At 31.0% G+C, this 19736-nt stretch overlaps 1 protein-coding gene across 1 annotated transcript in view; it reads right to left on the bottom strand.

Annotated features, from left to right (window-relative positions):
* Window positions 1–278: 278 nt before the first annotated feature.
* Window positions 279–19736, bottom strand: part of Spf30 (survival of motor neuron-related-splicing factor 30) — a 35109-nt gene continuing 15651 nt past the window's right edge. The window contains exons 4-7 of the mRNA XM_076471150.1: window positions 12519–12606; window positions 7742–7812; window positions 5171–5297; window positions 279–2781 (exon numbers count right to left, since the gene is read on the bottom strand). Coding sequence (XP_076327265.1) covers window positions 2575–2781; window positions 5171–5297; window positions 7742–7812; window positions 12519–12606 — 493 coding nt within the window. The 3' untranslated portion in view covers window positions 279–2574. The remainder of the gene's footprint in view (window positions 2782–5170; window positions 5298–7741; window positions 7813–12518; window positions 12607–19736) is intronic.

Here is a 19736-nt window from a genome sequence, read left to right as displayed (position 1 = left end):
ATCTTCTTTAATAAATATGTATTTCTGAAGGCTCACTAATAGAGTCACAGTGTAACACTTCATTAATATATTTACATGTGATAAATGTATTCACTATGTAGCATACCAAAAGTTCTTCCAAGCAACTAGAGGGTGAAATTCTGTATTGGATAGCTCAGAGCACAATTTTGCAACCTGATAATAAAAAGTCTAATTTGTTTAAAATAAGTAATAATTATTTTATCTGAAAAAGATGAATAAAAATCTATTATTAAAATACAAAAATGAGACTATAAAAATTTGTTAAAAACAAAACAAATATTTATTAAATCAAATGCAGGTATAGTACAGGCTGAGATACACACATACACACATTCAAACTTTTCTATAAGATAGAAAAAAAAACCAACAACAAATACCTGACAAATTAAAGATATCTTTCCACAAATCACAATGTCAGATTCTAACTATTTTAAATAAGTCACCACAGTTCACTGGTTCCAAAATTTATTATTTCCAATATGTTTCTTTGCATTGGACTCCTTTAGATAGGAAAGATCAAGTTTCTATAAAAAAATTATTACATTAACTTAAAGCAAAGTCATAACACTATAGGATGCTATGAGTGATAAGTATAACTGTGTGGTATAAAGTGTAGTTACTAAGAACCCTAGAAATATGGATAATACATTGAAAACAGATGATGTTCTTGTTAAGTATGTGTATGTGTGTTCTGCACACATGTTGAAATTATTTAAATAAGATATTACTCTGCAGGCTGGTATGAAATACATAGAGGGAAATCATAAGTACATGAAATACAACCACAAGCCTAAGGTCTGAATATTCAAGGTGGAAAAGTCAGCTGACATGCCTTAATGCATTCCTTTCTCACAACAGGGTTTTTCTGATGCAGGCAGTACAAAAACATGAGTATGAAACATTGGAATGAATTACGACTGAATACAACTCGTACAAAAAGAAAGATCTGCTACAGTAAATTTATCCCATTGCAAATGTCACTGACCAATGTTAAAGTACAAACCTGTCACCCCTGGACTGATCTTTTAAATAACTTCATTCTTAAGCCTTACAAAAAGTTGTCACCAGTTGCTTTAACCAGACTATAAAGCTTGAACACTTAATGATCCACAAATGACAAATTATAATAAAGAAGAGCTCAATCCTGAACAGCTTGAGGCTGTCAACATGTAGCTCATGAACCATAGCCCTACAATAATTATCACCCTTACTGCCTTTGAGGCCAAGAGCAATATTTCTTAGCCTTCTTTTTAACAGAGTCAGTCATTCAACCTAAATCTGTAACCTAATGGAGAGATATAAAGGCATCTGGCATATGATCCAATTTTGTGGACAATTCCCTTCAGCTTCTGGGTGCAACTACCATTCCTGCACCTAGTGACTGCATTATATAGTAACTTCAGTCATATTCATAGCAAAGAACAGACTGGATAACTAAAACCTTCAATGCTTGTTTATTAATGAATGCTGTAAGAAAAGTATGGTACTGATTACCAAGTTCTACATTGTTAGGATGTTATTCAATTGAACAAAACTTGTAGAAAAACAAATTCCATGACTAACTTGGTCATCAGGAAGTTAAATAAAGATTAATGCAGGCAATTACTTCACCAGCACAAAGTCTACTGAAGACCTAGGTCAAAAGTAAAGGACAAACTACAGTAACGAGTTGACCTGAATATTTTTACACTGTTACAGTATGAATAATTTTAAAATTCACTAAATTAACAGCTTTAATGAATAGGTAGGTATCCTTTTACTGTGTGTGTGTGTGTGTGATATACTTGTATGAAGAACAAACATAAAAACCAGAAAGCTCATCTGATATTTGAAACAAGACTTAGATAATCTTTTATTTAATTTTAGATTATTTATTTTAAATTTAATATATACTACTCAAATTAGTATTTCACATCTGAAAGGAGGTGCTCATCCACAGGAAAAAAATGAGACATCAGGATAGCTGGTAAGTAAAATATGTAAATTTGCAGAAAACAAATCTGTAGGATACTACAAAAATACAAAGTTAAGCAAAAAAAAAAGATAAATCCTGCTTAACATTATTAGTTACTTTATTTAAGAGTTAAGTATAAGAAACAAAGACAGAAGTGATGGTTTATGCCATGCAAATATTTTTTATTTTTTGCATTTACTGTAGCTACTGGGAAAATTCAGCAAACCTTAAATAGTATAGTTACGAAATCATCATTCCAAAGAATTTATTTCACACTAGTAATTTTGTATACTTTTACTTTTTTTCACACTTACAATTTCCAGGTTTTGTGAAGAGAGAAAGTGAAAGGTTTTAGTGATTTTGACTATGATGTTTATAATTTCACTTCTGCTTGAATTAAAAGTAGCAAAACACTGATATCACACATCTCTTTTAAAGTGAGACTCTGAGAAACCTCAATGTCACATTTGGTTCTAGAAAAGTTACTTAATGTCTCAGGTGTTGCTTGTATAATACACCTGACCCCATGCTGTTTTTAATATTATTATTCTGAGGTACTGGGTGATGGTGACTCAGACTCAATATTAACAATGTTTTATCTAACCAAAGAACTTATCACTCTGTTGTGGTGGTCCACTCTGACCAAGTGGTCCAATCATAGGCCGCTTCCATTTTTCTTGCTGATGAAATTCTGTCATGGGTCTCCCTCCAATTCCACATGTGCCCACTCCTACTCGACCATTGATGTTGTCTGGAGTAGCAAAAATACTCTTTTTGACCTGGCCTTTCTTGTTTTTGGAAAAAGCCTGTAAGGATAAGAGAATCAGTGTGCATCTCAATGATAAACTGTTACATAATTGATATAATTATTTTAGTTATCATAAACAATTACAACATATTTTGTAATAGTAAGTTAGTGATAATCTTGAACATGTTTGGATTCATCTCCCATATATAAAGGTCCAGCTTTAAACATGGGCTCACCCAATTTCACTGACCTTATGACCTCTTTGTACTTGTTTAGTCTTTATAGTTTTAATACTTCTACATTCAATATAGTATTATATTTAAAAAAAAAAAAAAGCAGAGAATTTTTAATAAACCAAAAAAAAAAAGATTCATCCATTATTATATTGAGTTTTGTGCAAAGTAATTTTCATGTTAAAATTAAAAATCCTTTTTCTCATCTCAAATTTCTTTTGTGTAATCCCTAAGGCCTCCTAAATACATCTCAAACGTTTTTTTCAGTAAAACTTTATATTTCATGTTACATTCTCTATGTAACTCAAAATGGAATCAGTCAATTTGATAACCTTGTAACTCTTTCTTCTTTCTAGAATAACTTTAATTTGTAACATGAAATTACTTTTCATTTACCCTAAGTAGCTCATAACACTATATATCTATTTATACTTACATTTTATTATTTTACTTCTTTTTACAACTGTGTCTACCTACTATCCACATCATTATAAGTTGTAAACAATTCAGGACACATACAGCTCCTGTTATACAATTGAATTACATTAACCACAAACTTGCCTTGTGAAACATTTTTATTATATTATTTATTTTACCTAATCTAATTTTAACTAACCTAAAATGATCCCTCTTTCTATGTTTCAGTTACTTTTATAATAATAAATAAACATGAAAAACAACGAATAAAGTACTCACCCTATCGTCGTCTTTTCTTCTTTATGTCAATTGTTGAAGACATTTAAGCCTTTTTTTTATATACAAAATGGTAATAATGCAGTAAATAATTTTTAGTTAAATAATGCACAAAAGAATATAGATTAATAACATACAGAAAGTAGACAATTTTCCCAACCTCTCACAAATTTTCTGGCTTTCTAACTTTGCAACAAGAGCCATTACAAATTCATCCAAGCTACAGTGGAACCCTTCTAAGCAGTCACCCCTTGAAAGCAGCCATTCAATCACAGTCCCTTTTATGTTTACATAATCCCTAATTACGTACAGTGGAGCCCCTCTAATCAGGCCAGTTTGTCTCAGTCCCGAAGGTGGCTGCTTTAGTAGGGTTCCACTGCAGTTGTTAGATTTTTCACTGGAATGTTGCTTGTACCCTGAGTGCAATTGACCATTATATGTTCAGAACTATGCAATATGTCATCTGATAAAAGAAAACCTTGACTGTCTATTGATTATATGTTATATGTAGTTAAATGTTGGAGAGAACAATGAATATATCATGAAAGAGAAAATATGACTGGTAGGTTTGATTATCTATTGCAACCAAACAAATCTTGAAGCCTTTAAAATTATGTCTTTTCTGGGCAAAATGATTCTATAGTGAGTCATTTGTGTTTAATGTCTTACTCTTTCAAAGAGTGGTAGAGTAAATAGAGAAGACAAGGTGCTTAGAGAAAATATGTCATGTGTATCACACTAGGAGAAATTCAGGATTTCTTTCACATTTCCCTGTAGAATTATGAACTTAAAACCATTAAAATATGGATTGTCAGCTAACATTTTATGCTACACTAATTGGTATAACACAAATAAAATGTAGTTTAATAAAATTTTGAATGTAAAACATTACAACTTTCTGTCATATGCAGAAAATGATACCAGAATTGAAAGAGTTAAAGAGCCTGAGTAATAGAATCCCACATCATTATACTGAAGGTAAGTGTAGGCTTTACTCTCATATACAAAAGTAGAAAATGATACCATTGTAGCATGAAACTTCTATAGAAACTGTTTATTTCTGAAGTGAATTACTATAATCAGTAAGATAAGATTGTCTTTTCTTTTCAATAAATAAAATGCAAAAATATTTTACAGATACTTAACTTTCTAATATTTCTAATGTTCATACAAGCAAATAAATATCTGTTAAGATCATAAGTGAGGCAATGAACAAACATTTGTTCAAAAATAGTTATATATGCTAAAACAAAGTCCTTTAAATGGCCATGTGCCCCATAAACTAAAACATTTTAATGTTAATCAGGCACATAAGAAAACTTAACACTCTTATTCATTGAAAAAAATAACAGTTATGCTTCTAGACTGAGTATTAACAAGATAACATCTATTTTCGAAAGACCTCATTGAACACACACAAAAAAAAAATCAGAAAATAAACAATAATGATAAAACATAATAATATTTTTATATTTTCAGAGTAAGAGGGTTACAGACCGGGACTATCTGTGTGTGTCTCACCTTAGAATTGAACTGCTGCCATTTGGACTTCTCTTTTTCTCTATCTTCTTCAATCTGCTTTAACCTCTGAGCTTTTTTCTGTGCTTTCTTTTTTTTATACTCTCTTTGAGCTTTAATTATCTGTTTCCTAGAAACCAAACATATATTACTGAAATTATAATACAGGAACAATTCAACAATAGTTTTATCAATAAACTTTACCAGTTACCAAAATGTAGAATGGTACAGCATACTGAACTTTTACATTACTTTATGTATGTCAAAACAACTTCCATATTAATTTAAACACTTTTAAGATTTTTTTACTGTTTGAACTAATTGCTTTCCTGATCTGCATGATAACATATTTTCAATTTTTCCAGTTTATACCAATATAAATGTCAAAATGTTATTACATAGTAAAAGCCCTCTACCAACAGGAGGGTGTTACACCTCCTTCTGTACTAACTCCCTCTATTCTTTTGCACTGATGAATCTTAATTATTTAAACAGGGAATAGTGAGGTGCACTGGAAGAGTGAGAAATGTGTAGCAAGGAAAAAGAAATGTACTCTTCTGTCTAAACACGACTTACAGACTGTAGTTGGGCAAATGGAAGCAAACAATACCAGAGGAGACAATACAGCTAGTTACAGGTCCTACATTGAGTTCTTCCTATGCAGTTGATATCGGAAAAACCAAGGAATTGTCTGAATCGATCATAATGAAATGATCCAGTAGGCAGGGTAAGAAATGGAAGGATGCCTAATGGACTCTAGAAAGTTTGAGTACATTGATATGGGTCCATGTGACACAAGTGAAAGTTCTGTTCATTGATGCTCTCCAACCAGAGAAAGAAGTACTGGTGAAAAAGGTACAGGTGTTTTGGTGATGGTAATGAAGAAATTGAGGCTAAGCTAATGGATGCACAATGTTGAAGGATATAGTTTGGGAAAGAGTGGAAACAAAGGATGAAAGCAAGGACTGATACTGATGACAGGCAATCTCAACCCATGATTCCATCAAATCAGGAATACCTCCACAACTTCAGAGTAAAGAAAATGGCCTAGATAAGGATCTTATTGAAGATGTCAACTTGGAACAAGAGGGTATCTCTACTCAAAAATTCCCAGCACCAAAGAAATAAATGAGCAGCACAGAAATGGTAGAAGTGGAACAAGACACAATTTAGAAATGGCAAGAATGAGAACTGCCCATACATTAACTCTTGGTATACAGAAGAATGTTTAAGGCTTGAGGTGTAGAGAGGAAAAGTAGAGGATTATAGTAAAAAAGATTGGGAAAGTCAGGAGTATTGGGCACTGGAGGGTAAAACTGATGCCATTCAGTTCCCCAAAAAATAAAATAAAGAAAGAAAACAGGCAAGGGAAATCCAAAAAATGGGAATAATAAAGGTGGATTCACATTGACTAACACTAAGGATATAAGAATCAGTTAGACAGGAAAGGTGAGACATGATGTTACATGAAAATAACTGGTCAAGGAAAAGGTAAACAAGATTAGTCAGGTAGGATTACAATTAAGGAGAATGAATTGTGCATACCTGTGAAATTAAGTCTGAATATTGTGAGAAAGTACAAGTTTCTCTTCAACAGGGAGAAAAGTTACCAAAAACAAGGAAAAGAAATAATGGAACCCACTTATTATGCACAAATTCTGTTGAGACTCAGCACAGCCTGGTGCTTAAGGTGCTCAGCTTGCACTCTGAGGGTCGTGGGTTTGAATCCCAGTCACACCAAACATGCCTGCCCTTTCAGCTGTCGGGGCATTATAGTTTTACAGTCAATCCCACAATTCATTGGTAAAAGAGTAGCCCAAGAGTTGACAGTGGGTGGTGATGATTAGCTGCCTTTTCCCCAGCCTTACACTGCTAAATCAGGGACAGCTGGGTGTAGATAGCCCTCATGTAGCTTTGCATGAAATTCAAAAACAAACAAACTGTTAAGTTGAAAAATGAAAAAAAAAGCACATTAGATGTGTTCAGCACCAAGGAAAAACATGAAGATTCATGAGTGCAAAAGCATGAAGGGAGTTGTTGTGAAAAGAGGTGTGTTGCACTCTTAGTAGTTGAACTTTTGCTTCATAATAGCATTACACAGTAGTGCAATTCACAAGAAATTTCATGGGATTACGTGGAAGTTGCCTAAAGTTAGTGGCATGCAAATATCTTATGCAGACACAATAAAAGAATTGTACGAAAGCATATGTAATGCTTCAGAAACAAAGAAAGATAAAAAAGGTAAAGGTAATATTTTGTTTAGTCCTAAAGCTACCAAAATAAGTGATTATTTTTTCTAAAAATAACTGAGGTAAAACATTGCCAGTTTTAGTACTTACTTGGACTTTGATAAGTGAGGTAAAATATTGCCAGTTTTAGTACTTACTTGGACTTTGATAAGTGAGGTAAAACATTGCCAGTTTTAGTACTTACTTGAACTTTGATAAGTCAGGTAAAACATTGCCAGTTTTAGTACTTACTTGGACTTTGATAAGTGAGGTAAAACATTGCCAGTTTTAGTACTTACTTGAACTTTGATAAGTCAGGTAAAACATTGCCAGTTTTAGTACTTACTTGGACTTTGAAGCAGATTCCCCACCACCTTCTCCATCAAGATTGCCAATAGTTGGCCTCAACTTTGATAACTGAAAAAGAAATACAAATATTAAGGAAGAAACTAGTTCCAAAATACTTTTATAAAACAAGATATGTTCTGTGTGTTTGTCAAATTTTTAAAACTTGATTCATATTAGTGAAATCTAAAAAATCAAAGATGTACACTTGCTGCATTAAAAAGCAAAAAGTACTTTAGGCAGACCAACAGAATAAAATGACAAATTGTGTATAAATAAATAAATGAATATAACTAATAGCCAAGTGTGAATTTTTTTATGAGAGATTTATAAGCTTTAACTTTCACACTACAGGATTAGCCTCAGAAAACAAACTCATAACCATTTTGTGCTTGTTATAATTTTCATACTAAAATACATTTAATATGATATGCATATCTTAATGCAATTTTGCAGGTTATCAGTAAATATTACAAGGCTTTCATACACAAAATATATAAAAGCTTGCAATTAAATCTTACGATCGTTTAAGCAATAATTTGCTTATGCATTTTTTTAGTTCAAATGTTTACTATTTAACATCCAAATAATAAGATTAATAATTTTATGCATCAGAAAATTTTCAAATTTCACATATGAAATCTCTATAGCCTCCAGATAAGTGTCAATCATTTTTTTTTCAGAAAAAAATGTTATATTTCATCTGTTATTTTCACAACTATATCTCTGTATAGGTTTGGTCAATTTGGCCAATCTTGTAATCACTATAAAAAAGTAGGAGACGAATATAAATTACACTCTTTCCATTGTACAATGTCTATAAATTATGATAAAAAACCACAAATGTGTAGTCAGAATAGCTCAAATTTCAAATGTTATCCATCTTTATATATATATTTATTATTTCTATACTACTGACCTTTCAGCCATGTTTTACTAACATTATAGAGGTTGCAATGATGTGGTACATATGCTTATGTTACCATATCCAGCAGTATAGATCTGGCCTTTATGAAGTGACTTGCCTTGGCTTTGTTCTAGTGGACCAGTACTTTGTAAAACAGTCACATTTAGGTAATAATACATTACATATACCTGTGTGTGTACATTATTACTACTTACATACAAGTTCTTACATTTCAGTTATTTTTACTTAAAATATAGACCAGTAAATAAGGAAATACAGAAATTGATGACCTCTTCTACTTAGTATTTGTACTTGTCTGCTGTAATTTGCTAAAAAATATTTTGTTTTTAGGTTTCACGTATGCATTTTGAGGTAATATAAAAACTTCATAAATTACTATATAATAACTGCAGAATTCCACTACAGTTTATCAGGTTTAATAACTAATGTTTTGAACACCATCATCTCTTATCTCTCTGATTTGATTCTACCATGAGAAACTAGACTATAAAATAAGAACTCCACATCTTTTTCTGTTTTCTTAGGTATTGTCATATTTAGTGAATCAAATAAGGTGTCCTTGTTCATGTCTTTCATTTTTGGAAATACTTGCTTACATACACCCACTTATCTCTATAACACGTGTATAATGAATCAAAATCTCAGAATGTCCCCTCCATGATTTTTTTCAGCCTTTCCATAGTGTTTAGGTGGGTAAATATTCCTTACACAGATAAAAACTTAAAAGAAACTATAGTCTTTGTATTTAAACATCATATAAACATCTAATTAAATCAAGGCAGCATGCAACACTGTGATTACATACAAATTTAAGTTTTTTTTTCATATTTACTTTTAAATTATGTAATTTACTAAAACATAATACTAAAGTTTGAATTATAATCTACACATTGATAGCAAACTTAATCAGTGATGTCGAGAAAACCCACTTTTGCATATATATGATAGCAAACTTGTTTACATACATTCTTAAAACAGTTCAATAAAAGTTTGAATGTAAGTTTAGAAACATGATTAATTACTCTCTGACTCCAATCCCACCCATAACAAAACCCACCAAGATAGAGTTAAGTCACTTGTATCAAGCTCATACAATTTGCTCATACAAAACTGATGAACAAGTTTTACTTGTAAAGCAATACAAGTGGTAACTCTTGAGATATTTTAACATATCTTCTTAATAACTGGTAAGATTTTGTTAAAGTCATAAATATCTTGTACACAAAGAATGTTATTATAATTAACCATTTTGACTAAAAATGTTATTTTTCTATTATAGTTACTTGCATTCAAATGATTTACAAATTGTGTGAAAGGTGATTTTCATTTTAAGTATAAAAACAATTTTCTACAAAATAAGGTTTTCATATTTCATTTGCATAATCTCCAGAACTCCCTAATCAGATATTACAGTTTCTAAGGTAAATTGGTTAAACAGTAGAACCTCAATTAATACACCATTAAGGGCAAACCTTTTTAGACTCCTTTTTTTTGTTTGTTTCTACTGTTTGTAACCCAAATAAATGTTGTAAAAATGGGCACCTTGATATTCTGGATTAAGGGCAAAATCTTTAATCTTGTTCTCTTTATGAACTTTTAATAAATTCCAAAAATCCCAGAAGGATGAGCAATATTTGTGATGTTTAATGAATCAGTTCCACACTATATATTGTAATAAATCTTTCCACACATTCAAAATGCAACTGTATTACTCTGGAAAAATCTCATTGCAAGAAATGCAGAATACATAAGCTGATAGTTCCACATGGTGTTTTTGGAGCAGGGGTCAAGTTGATGTATTTCTGCAGGCGTGCTTTGTTGCTTTCAGGGCTATTGTATTACAGTCATGTAAACAATCTAATGGCACAAATAGTGATTGGTTGTTTTATTTTCAGTAGATTTCTACTTCAGTTGTTGAGAGTAAAACACATTAAATAAATGTGTAATGTTCAAACTCTTATCACTTATTACTCATCATGACATAAAGAAAACAGTGCTCTTGAGGCATATTACAGTTTCTTTGAGAGACATGTGCAGCCCTTTTACAAAATTTCAATTCACCACATAATATTGTAAGCCTTGAAAACGGACACAAAACATGATATATGTTTAAAAACCTTTTAAACATGCATTTTAAAACACAACTAGTACATAATTAACTAAAATATAATAACTAAATAGAATATAAGCTGTATCCTTAACTACAGCATATTTTAGCAGGAAGCAATCACAAGTGTTATAGCCAATTAAGCAGTCAACATTATTGTGGTCATTTATATGCATTCAGTAATGACAACTGCATGCCAGTTTCAAAATAACTGCTGTCAGATTGTAATATAAAATGAGCTCTTCCTAATGACTATACACATGCGTATGTAACATCTACAAATAGACTATAAAGCATAAACAAATTTGTAGAAAATGGGCATGGCACCTGTAGGGATTGAAAATCTTTACTACTTATTTCAACTATATTCATTCAGAGATGTTCAAAATCTATGAGTCAAAAGGTTACGTAAGAATCTCATCATCTTCACGTACCTCTACTCAACTACCATTGTATTATTGAAGATACAGAGAACCAAAGTAGACAAAATTTTCATAGCTCATTGGTCATGTGACACCTGAAGTTTAAAGTAGCTGTTTTAAAAGTTCATTTTGAAATAAAGGACTTAAGACTTAGATAAAACTTCTGGTTAAAACACACATTAGGATATTAATTGTATTCACATACCTTAATAGTAAAGGTGTTTAATTAAATTTTGAATGCAACACAGTGATTTGCACAGAAAAGTATTTAAAGGGACACTCTTGCAAAAGAGTGAAATGGGATTTTAACATTTACTTCAGTTTGAAGTATTCTTGTTTTATATTATGGATTAACTTCCATTATTCTATAAAACCTATATTTATACATTTCATACGTCGTATTAACAAACACATGCACCTACAACAAACAGTATATTTTTAAAAGAGATTTATGAGCATTATACTCTCAAATATCCTTTCAGTGTGATGACAGCAATTAGGTATGAAGGTTTTGCTTGTGATGCTGAACAATTACTCAATGGGGCAGAGGATGCTGGAACTCTCAGGTGTGTTTGGGTGGTAGAGATGACACAATAGGAAAGTTTTTTTTTCTCATGGATCTTTCAATAATCTAGAGGGTTGCTTTCTTCAGAAATGCAAGGACACTGATGAAGGTGTTATATTACCTGAAGATGAGGTAACTGGTTTCTTGAAGAATTCAACAAGGATTCATAGACCACGACTCTCTCGTGAAACACCAGTAAATTTAAATCTGGGACCCAGTGCCACAACCACAATCTATATAGCTTCTTGATTACTTACAAAATCAATACAGCTTTTGAGAGCATTATACTAAAATAACTATCTATCTAAACTGTCAGGTTTGTCTTGATAGTTTTCGTTATGGACAGCTAATCTGAGATTAACTTCAGAATAAATTATTTTGTACCATATATGAGTATGTTTCACGTTTTTTTTAAGTTTGAAAACAGTTTCTCGCAAAATCCAAGAATAGAGATATTGTTACAAATGTTAAACTAGTTACTACTGTACACACCAACCTAGCAAAAGTAATCCCTTTATAATACAACTTTCACTAGTAGCAACTAACAAATACTTATTTCAACTTTAACTATAAACTAATTTTTAACTCCACAACAGCTATCTCAAATACAAAATTAAAAATAACAATTCAACATTTTATGCCAAATGTTACTACCAAACAATATATAACTATAAAATGAAGCAAAAAAAACAACAAACATTTAATTAAATATAATTATATTTCCATTAAAAAGGCAGTGCTAAATTAATTACTTACTAGAGTTACATCTGTGTTTCCATAACTGATGAAAGTTACAGTACACTGTCCATCCTCAGTGATGTCATCAATGACAGCATTATAATACCTTCAAGAAAACAATAACATAAAGTGAAAACTATTGTTATTACAGTATCAACAATATTCATGAATTAAAAATTAGATATTTAGATAAGGAGAATTTATCATGTTTAACTGTTTACTAGCATGCACCTCAAAACTACTGTACACAATGGATTAACATTTATGTTTCAATAAATCAGTAAGGAACAGCCTGAAATTTATCTCAGAATGACTATTACGGGTATTAACACTTTTACTATTAAAGCAGAAAACAATGTTTTGACCTTCCTAGGTCAAAATATTGTTCTTTGCTTTAATAGTAAAAGTGTTAATACCCATATCAGCCGCTCTGAGATACATTTTCATTTCAAGCAGGTTTCTCATCACTAAGAGTCTGAAACTTAATTGTTTTGAGCAGCTAAACAATACTCTGGCTAATAACTTGGATGAACTTTACTTCAGTGCTCAAATTAGGTTTGTTAGATCTCTAGTTAAAATCATGATAATGCTTAAAGTATAAGCCAGCAAGTACAGTGTCATGCTTATGAAATACAAGTTTGACAAAACATAGCTTTAATTATGTCTTAACTTATATGACTGAGGGGTTTGATTTCTGTTTCTTCAACATACAAAATAGGAGTAAAATGATAATTTATGACGAAATAATTCCCGATATGTTTTCTTTTATGTAGATACTGTGATTACTTTGTTTACAGTAAATGCATTCAAGTAAGTTCTTCAATCTGATTTTGTTCTATTCATGATTAAACATACTTTTGGTTTTTAGCAAAAGCTGTAAAAAGAAAACATAACTGAAATAAAGGATAATACATGTCACATTTCCAAATTTTGGTCTCCAAAGAAAACTTTTGTCATGCTGTACATGTGAAAGATATACTCTCTGAAAATGCATATTTCTTAAAATATATACTTTTGAATCTAATAGCTCACTAACTCTAATACAAACAAAAATCCTTAGTTATACATTTGCCTCACCATACAATTAAACTTTTCATGTACAATAAAAATTGTTTGTCTGACTCACCATGTTTCATTTATCTTTAAGAAATATGTCACATTTAGCCATATTTTCATAACACTTCATCAAAAATAAGAACTTGCCTTCACAAATTTCATCACTGAAGTATCTTTAAATACATATTTAATAAATAATTAAATGGTAGTTATTCAGTTATGTTGAGATGCCTCTTGTTCAGTATCATTCAAATGCTATAATTTATCAAATTCAATTACTTTAATTCAAATTCTCCATAAGCATTTTAGAATTTAACAAGGAAATATTAAATGGCTGAGTTACTATCTTCTGTATTCCTTATATGTACTATTTTTTCTCTCTGTTCTATTCATAACAGAATCTAGCATCACAGAAAGAACTTGCACTTAAATAACCCTAAAATAATCATAATATATCCTATTTATTTATTTCATAACATTTGCAGATGTCTTTTCATTGCAATATGTATTACCCAAACAGGACATTCATGTTCTGCAAATCAAATGCACATGGACAACTGTGAAAGGTTTGTTGCTGAAATGCAAGACAAATCTGTTCTAAGCAGTTTATTTTGTTCTTAAGAGAAACTATGAATCATATATTGAAATGACTCATTTACAACTGTCAGTTATTGTGTGGTTGTATGACTGATTCTGCAAAATGTTTAACAAGTTATCTTTGCAATGTTAGAAGAACACGTTCATGAAATCAATTTAAGACAAATAATTAACTAAATTAAATAAAAACTCAATAAATAATGTCAGATCACACAGCAAGCTAATATCTGTTTTTAATTTTTCTTGATACAGTATTAATGTTGATAAAACATTGATGTATGTTGGTATTGGCTGGTCACTTTTAACTTCTATACAACTTGATACAAACTACTTGTAAATTTCACATAATATTTGTTTGAGTGTATTCTGAATCTGTTGATACACATTTTTTTGCCACACATTATTGTGTGATTGTACGTTTGTTGTTTTTTTAAATGTTTAACAAATTATGTCTTCATTATGTCAGAAAAGCACAAATGTTTGAGAAGTCAATTTAACACAAAAATATGATACCCTAACACTCTTGAAAAGGTTAACCTATTTTCTTCAGAGGCAAACAGGGAAAGTTACATATTGAAATTCTATTATACCGAAGATAAGAAAAATTCCTATTTAAACAACGTTCTTTAAGAAATGTAACAATAAATAATTGAAATATTTTTTGCCTGTTTTTATTTCACTCACAAATTATTGACATGTTCTTGAACTACTTATTACTGGTGGGATTTATCTATTGCATCATACTGAGTAATTTTATCTGCCACACACTCAGTGGAAACTGAATACAAACTGGTTAAACCAGCCAGTTTCTATGCAAAATATATAAAAGTCTCCAGTAGCAATTCATGAGCTTGCTAAATGTATTGTTATAATTCTTATTTACATTTATTTGTATGAGTAATATATTATTAGGAACCAACAAAGCCACAGACCTACACCCCATTTTATAGACTCTTCAGAAGAACGTGTTTATAAAGCCAATGGTTCTATATAGAATCTCATGATTAATTCTGTAATTAACATTCTAGCAACTTACACCAACTCTATAGTTATCTTCCCCAAGTTTAAAGCTCCATTTTTTTGTTGATGTAAAAGCTCAGAATCTATCTTAGTAATACACATCTAGTGTGTTCCAATAAAATCAAACTTCTGTTATACAAAAACCCAACATAGTAGATATATGTAAAATATTCTTGCTTTGAAAAAGAAATATGCAAAACAGAATTATAAAAGGCAACATAATGTTGAAGATACTTTTCTGTACAATGTTTTGTAATAGACAAAAAAACAGCTGATCAAACTTAAAGAATTCACATGCTGTGTCACAGTTTTAAATCCAGAAAATAAATTCCCAGAATTAGAGGGTTATTCATACACATAATCACTTCTTGAACATATTATCATTCAATGAACATTTAAGTTTTATAGATCTACTTATTATAAAGATGATCCATTTATGTATGTGGGTATGTTTTATTTTTTCCTTTTTTGAGACACTAGAGTTTGTTGTACAGATGTACAAAAATAGTTTCATAACAATGTGAAAAAAAAAGTTGTGTGTAAGAAATGATTTGTTGTACATTGTATTTAGCAATTTAGATTTTAACAGCAATAGTAACATGTGTAAAATTATACTATTATACTAATACTAACTACGTTGATTACTCCAGAATAAAGTTTCTGTTTTTTTTTGTTTGCTTATATTTGTGCAAGTTACTATAATGTATGATCATATACACTTATCATTTATTAGTGGAAATTTTTAATCCAGTTCCATATGTTGCCACTTAAGTCCATTTACAATTCCATCTTTACACCAGTTATAGCTCTATATATGTATGTAAAACTGCAAAGGATTGAATTTCACTTCTCATGATGATAAGCCAGTACTATGCTGAACATGTGTTCTATAAGTCAATCTCAAAATCACAAATTCTTAAACTATATATATATGAACAAGACATTTCTAAAGTAAGTAACAGAGGTCATAGTACAGTGCATGTAGATTGGCAAGATAAAGCAATCCATGGCACATCTAAATATTTCCTAATTCTATTATGAATGCAAAACTCCAATGTTTGCCAGGCACATGTGGCTTTTCTACATCATAATGGACTGGTGATACATAACATAGCATTAATTACATACACTTACACTCTTTGGACAAATTCATTAAGTTGCAATAATTGTTGATGTTCCTTAATGTTTTACATGTAAACTGGATACTACGTACTATTAAAATTTCACAAATTGTTTCTCATTGGTACTTAAGACGAATGATATTATCAAATAATTTTAATGAACTATTTTATGAAATAAATTATTTTTTATTATCCAAAATGCATTATCAGTTTGGTTCATTAATCAGTAGTTGTACTAAGAAACATAGAAAAAATGACAAGCAACACCTCAACAAGTTGCATGCACAATTTATTGTGAAAATTCTGTAAAATGATCACAAAAATATGTTTCAGCTCAATCTATAACTGTAAAAGTAATTAATACCCTAACACAAATGCATGTATGAAGAAAGAAAATTTACATCCTTATGAAGTGAAGCATTCTCACTGAATAAAATGTAAAATGCAGAAACAAGTAAACTCATTTCAGTGTACAAGTACATTGTACCTTCAATTAGTGGACATAAAAATTCCAAGAATTTCTGGAAATGTGCATTTTACTTGAAGAATATGGATCCCATGATTCTGGCAAATTCATGACTCAACTTAGCAGAGCTTCTAAAGATCATCAAGAACAGGTGACTCGATGTGCCTGTTGTCACTCGCTCTTACATCACAGCAAAATGCTTTTCTCACCTGCATAAGTATGATGAATGTGTTATAAAACTCTGCAAAATGTATCAATGAAACATGTTTGAAAAAGTGTTTCTTTTATGATTATAATAAATAAGTTGATAGTAAGAGAGAGAATCTTATAAGAATCATAGTGTTCAGTGTATTTAATACAGTGAAGCGCTGTTAAGCCACGGTATATGGGGGGTCAACCTGCTTAACCGTGGCTTAAACCTTTGTGACTGAAAAGCCGAAGTCGCCAAAAGCTCTGCCGAGGAACCTCATCCGGGCCATTGTGTGATCATTATAATATTAATGTATAGACTATTCAGATACAATTGACAAGTGCCATTTTAACACAAACGACCAATGCATTGCGATGGTTGTGATTCGGTAACAATGGCGGCCTCCATACAGCTGACATAGAGAGTGGATAAGGTAGATTAACGGTCGATTTCTATTGTAATATATTTTATTTATTTCCCAAATTAAAGCAAATCCTTTTTAAATATCCCCTTGAAGTTATAAAGCCAGGATTAAATTCGTAAGCCGCGTTTTTACACGTTCTTAAATTAGCGGTGAGCCGCGATAATCCTCGCTCACAAGACTTGCTACAGCGGCTTAAGCGATTTCACGGTTTACTGGTCCGCGGCTTAATGGCGCTCCACTGTATTACATGAAATGGCTGAGAATTCACCTCAAAACATCTAGAACCATAGACCACATGGAGACTTGTGACACTCAGCTATTTATAGTACACAGCTAGCCCTATCAAGCTCACTGCTTGTGTTGTATAAAATTTCTTGGATCTCTTCTTTTCATATTCATGCTTTAAAGTTCCAGTCTAAGAACTGAAGCATCACTTGAAATATGAAACTGATGGAGTCCAGCAGTAACATAATGCAGCAGAGCACCAAAAGATTGTGAATTAATTGTATGCATTTAGGGGGCTTGCCATGCAAAAAAATAAAAAAATTATTGTCTAAATTATCTGCCAATTACTGAAAATCTGCTATCTGTAAAAAGAGTGAATTGTGCTGGAAGTTTAACTGGTAGAAAAAATATATATTTGCACAGACTGTTCTAAAGGTGGCTGGCAGTATTAATACTTTAATTAAAATAAAGTATAGAGCATTTCAACCTTCTTAGGTCATCTTCAGGTTAACAAAGAGAGCAACTGACCATTACCAGTCATGCCTTACAAATGAGATTATATGGGGTATTGATGCTAGATGTTAGTTTATTAATTGATATAGGTATAAAGATGTTCCTTTATATTGGTTCAATTTTGGTATGAGTTCTTGTAAAAGTAGGGCTTCTTTGATTTTGCATTTGCATATACTTAGTATTTTGGTGTTTCCTATAGTTATGTTGTGTTCATGTGATTTGCAGTGTTCAAAAACATTTGAAGACAATTGTTGCATTGAATTTTATAGATAATGTTGGTGTTATGTTTGTTAGTGTAATTTTTACATAGTATGGACTTTAGTTTTGTAACTGATCTGTGAATAAAATTTTATGTTTGCTGGAATGTTTTAATTTTTGTTTCAAAATATTGATTATATTTTTCCTAATATCAGGAATGTATGGTATGCAGCTGGGTAAGGTTTTATAGTTTCTTTGCATTTGTTATTGTTTGTTTGTTGTTAACTGTGTGTGTCTATAAATTTTTAACAATTTTTGAAGGAAATTTGTTGATGTCAAAGAAGTGTTGTTTTATTTGGTTGATTTTTATCATCAATGTTATCTGGTGAGTATAGTTTTGTAGCTGTGTTTATTTGGTTTCTAAATATGCTGATTGTTTGTTTCTTTTCTTGTGCTGAGTCCCAGGGAATTTGTAGTCCAGTATGGGTTATTTTTCTGTGGATTATCAGTTTTGAATTGTGTATTGGTTCTTGTGATCTTGAGGTTGAAAAATGTTATTTGGTTAACTTTCTCGTGTTTCCACATGAACTTAATGTTGGGCTGTATGGAGTTAATGTAGTTGAAAAAAACTACATGTGTGTTCTGTAGATGTGAATTCAACAACTATATCATGAACATATCTGTACCAGTATAGAGGTGGGTGTAAGGCTGAATTGACTGATTGAGATTCAGTGTGTGTCATGAAAGTGTTGGTGAGACTGGTTACAAAGAATTGCCCATACTTAAGCCATTTACTTGTAAGTAGTTTTGGTCATTGAACATAAAGTTAGTTTTGTTGGTAGTGAATTCTATGAAAGTTGCTAATTTATTGTTAGGTGTGTGTATTAATGGGTTGGGGTCCTGGATATAAAGTTCTAGAGCTATCTTACAGGATTCATTGAAGAAAGAGGTAACATCAAAACTGGCCATTAAGGCTTTATGGTTTAGTTGATAAAGAATAGGTTTAAAATTAATGGTTGATGTTACATATTCAGAAAATGCCTATGCTACGTATTTATCAAAGATGTAATTGAATGATTTATAGTTCGACATTATGGGCTGTAGTGGACAATTGGATTTGTCAGGTTTGGGGGTGCTATATAGTTGTGGTGTGTGGGAGTCAATCTTGCAAAAGTAGGAATAAAGGTTCTCTAAATTATGATTTTTTTTTTCATTTGTAGTAGCATTTTGTTTAGTTAATTTTCATGTGTTTTTGTTGGATTTGTGTAATCTGATGTTATTCATTTTTTGAATGTTCCAATTTGTGTTCATTATAACTATTGTATTGCCTTTATCTGCTTTTAAAATTGTGATGTTGTTGTCATGTTTTAGGTTGTTCATAGAATTAATATATTTATATGTTAGGTTGTTTTTTTGCTTTCCTTTC

The sequence above is a fragment of the Tachypleus tridentatus genome, chromosome 12, assembly GCF_004210375.1.
Source record: "Tachypleus tridentatus isolate NWPU-2018 chromosome 12, ASM421037v1, whole genome shotgun sequence".
Classification (NCBI taxonomy): Eukaryota; Metazoa; Arthropoda; class Merostomata; order Xiphosura; family Limulidae; genus Tachypleus; species Tachypleus tridentatus.
This window is presented reverse-complemented; position numbering and strand designations above follow the sequence as displayed.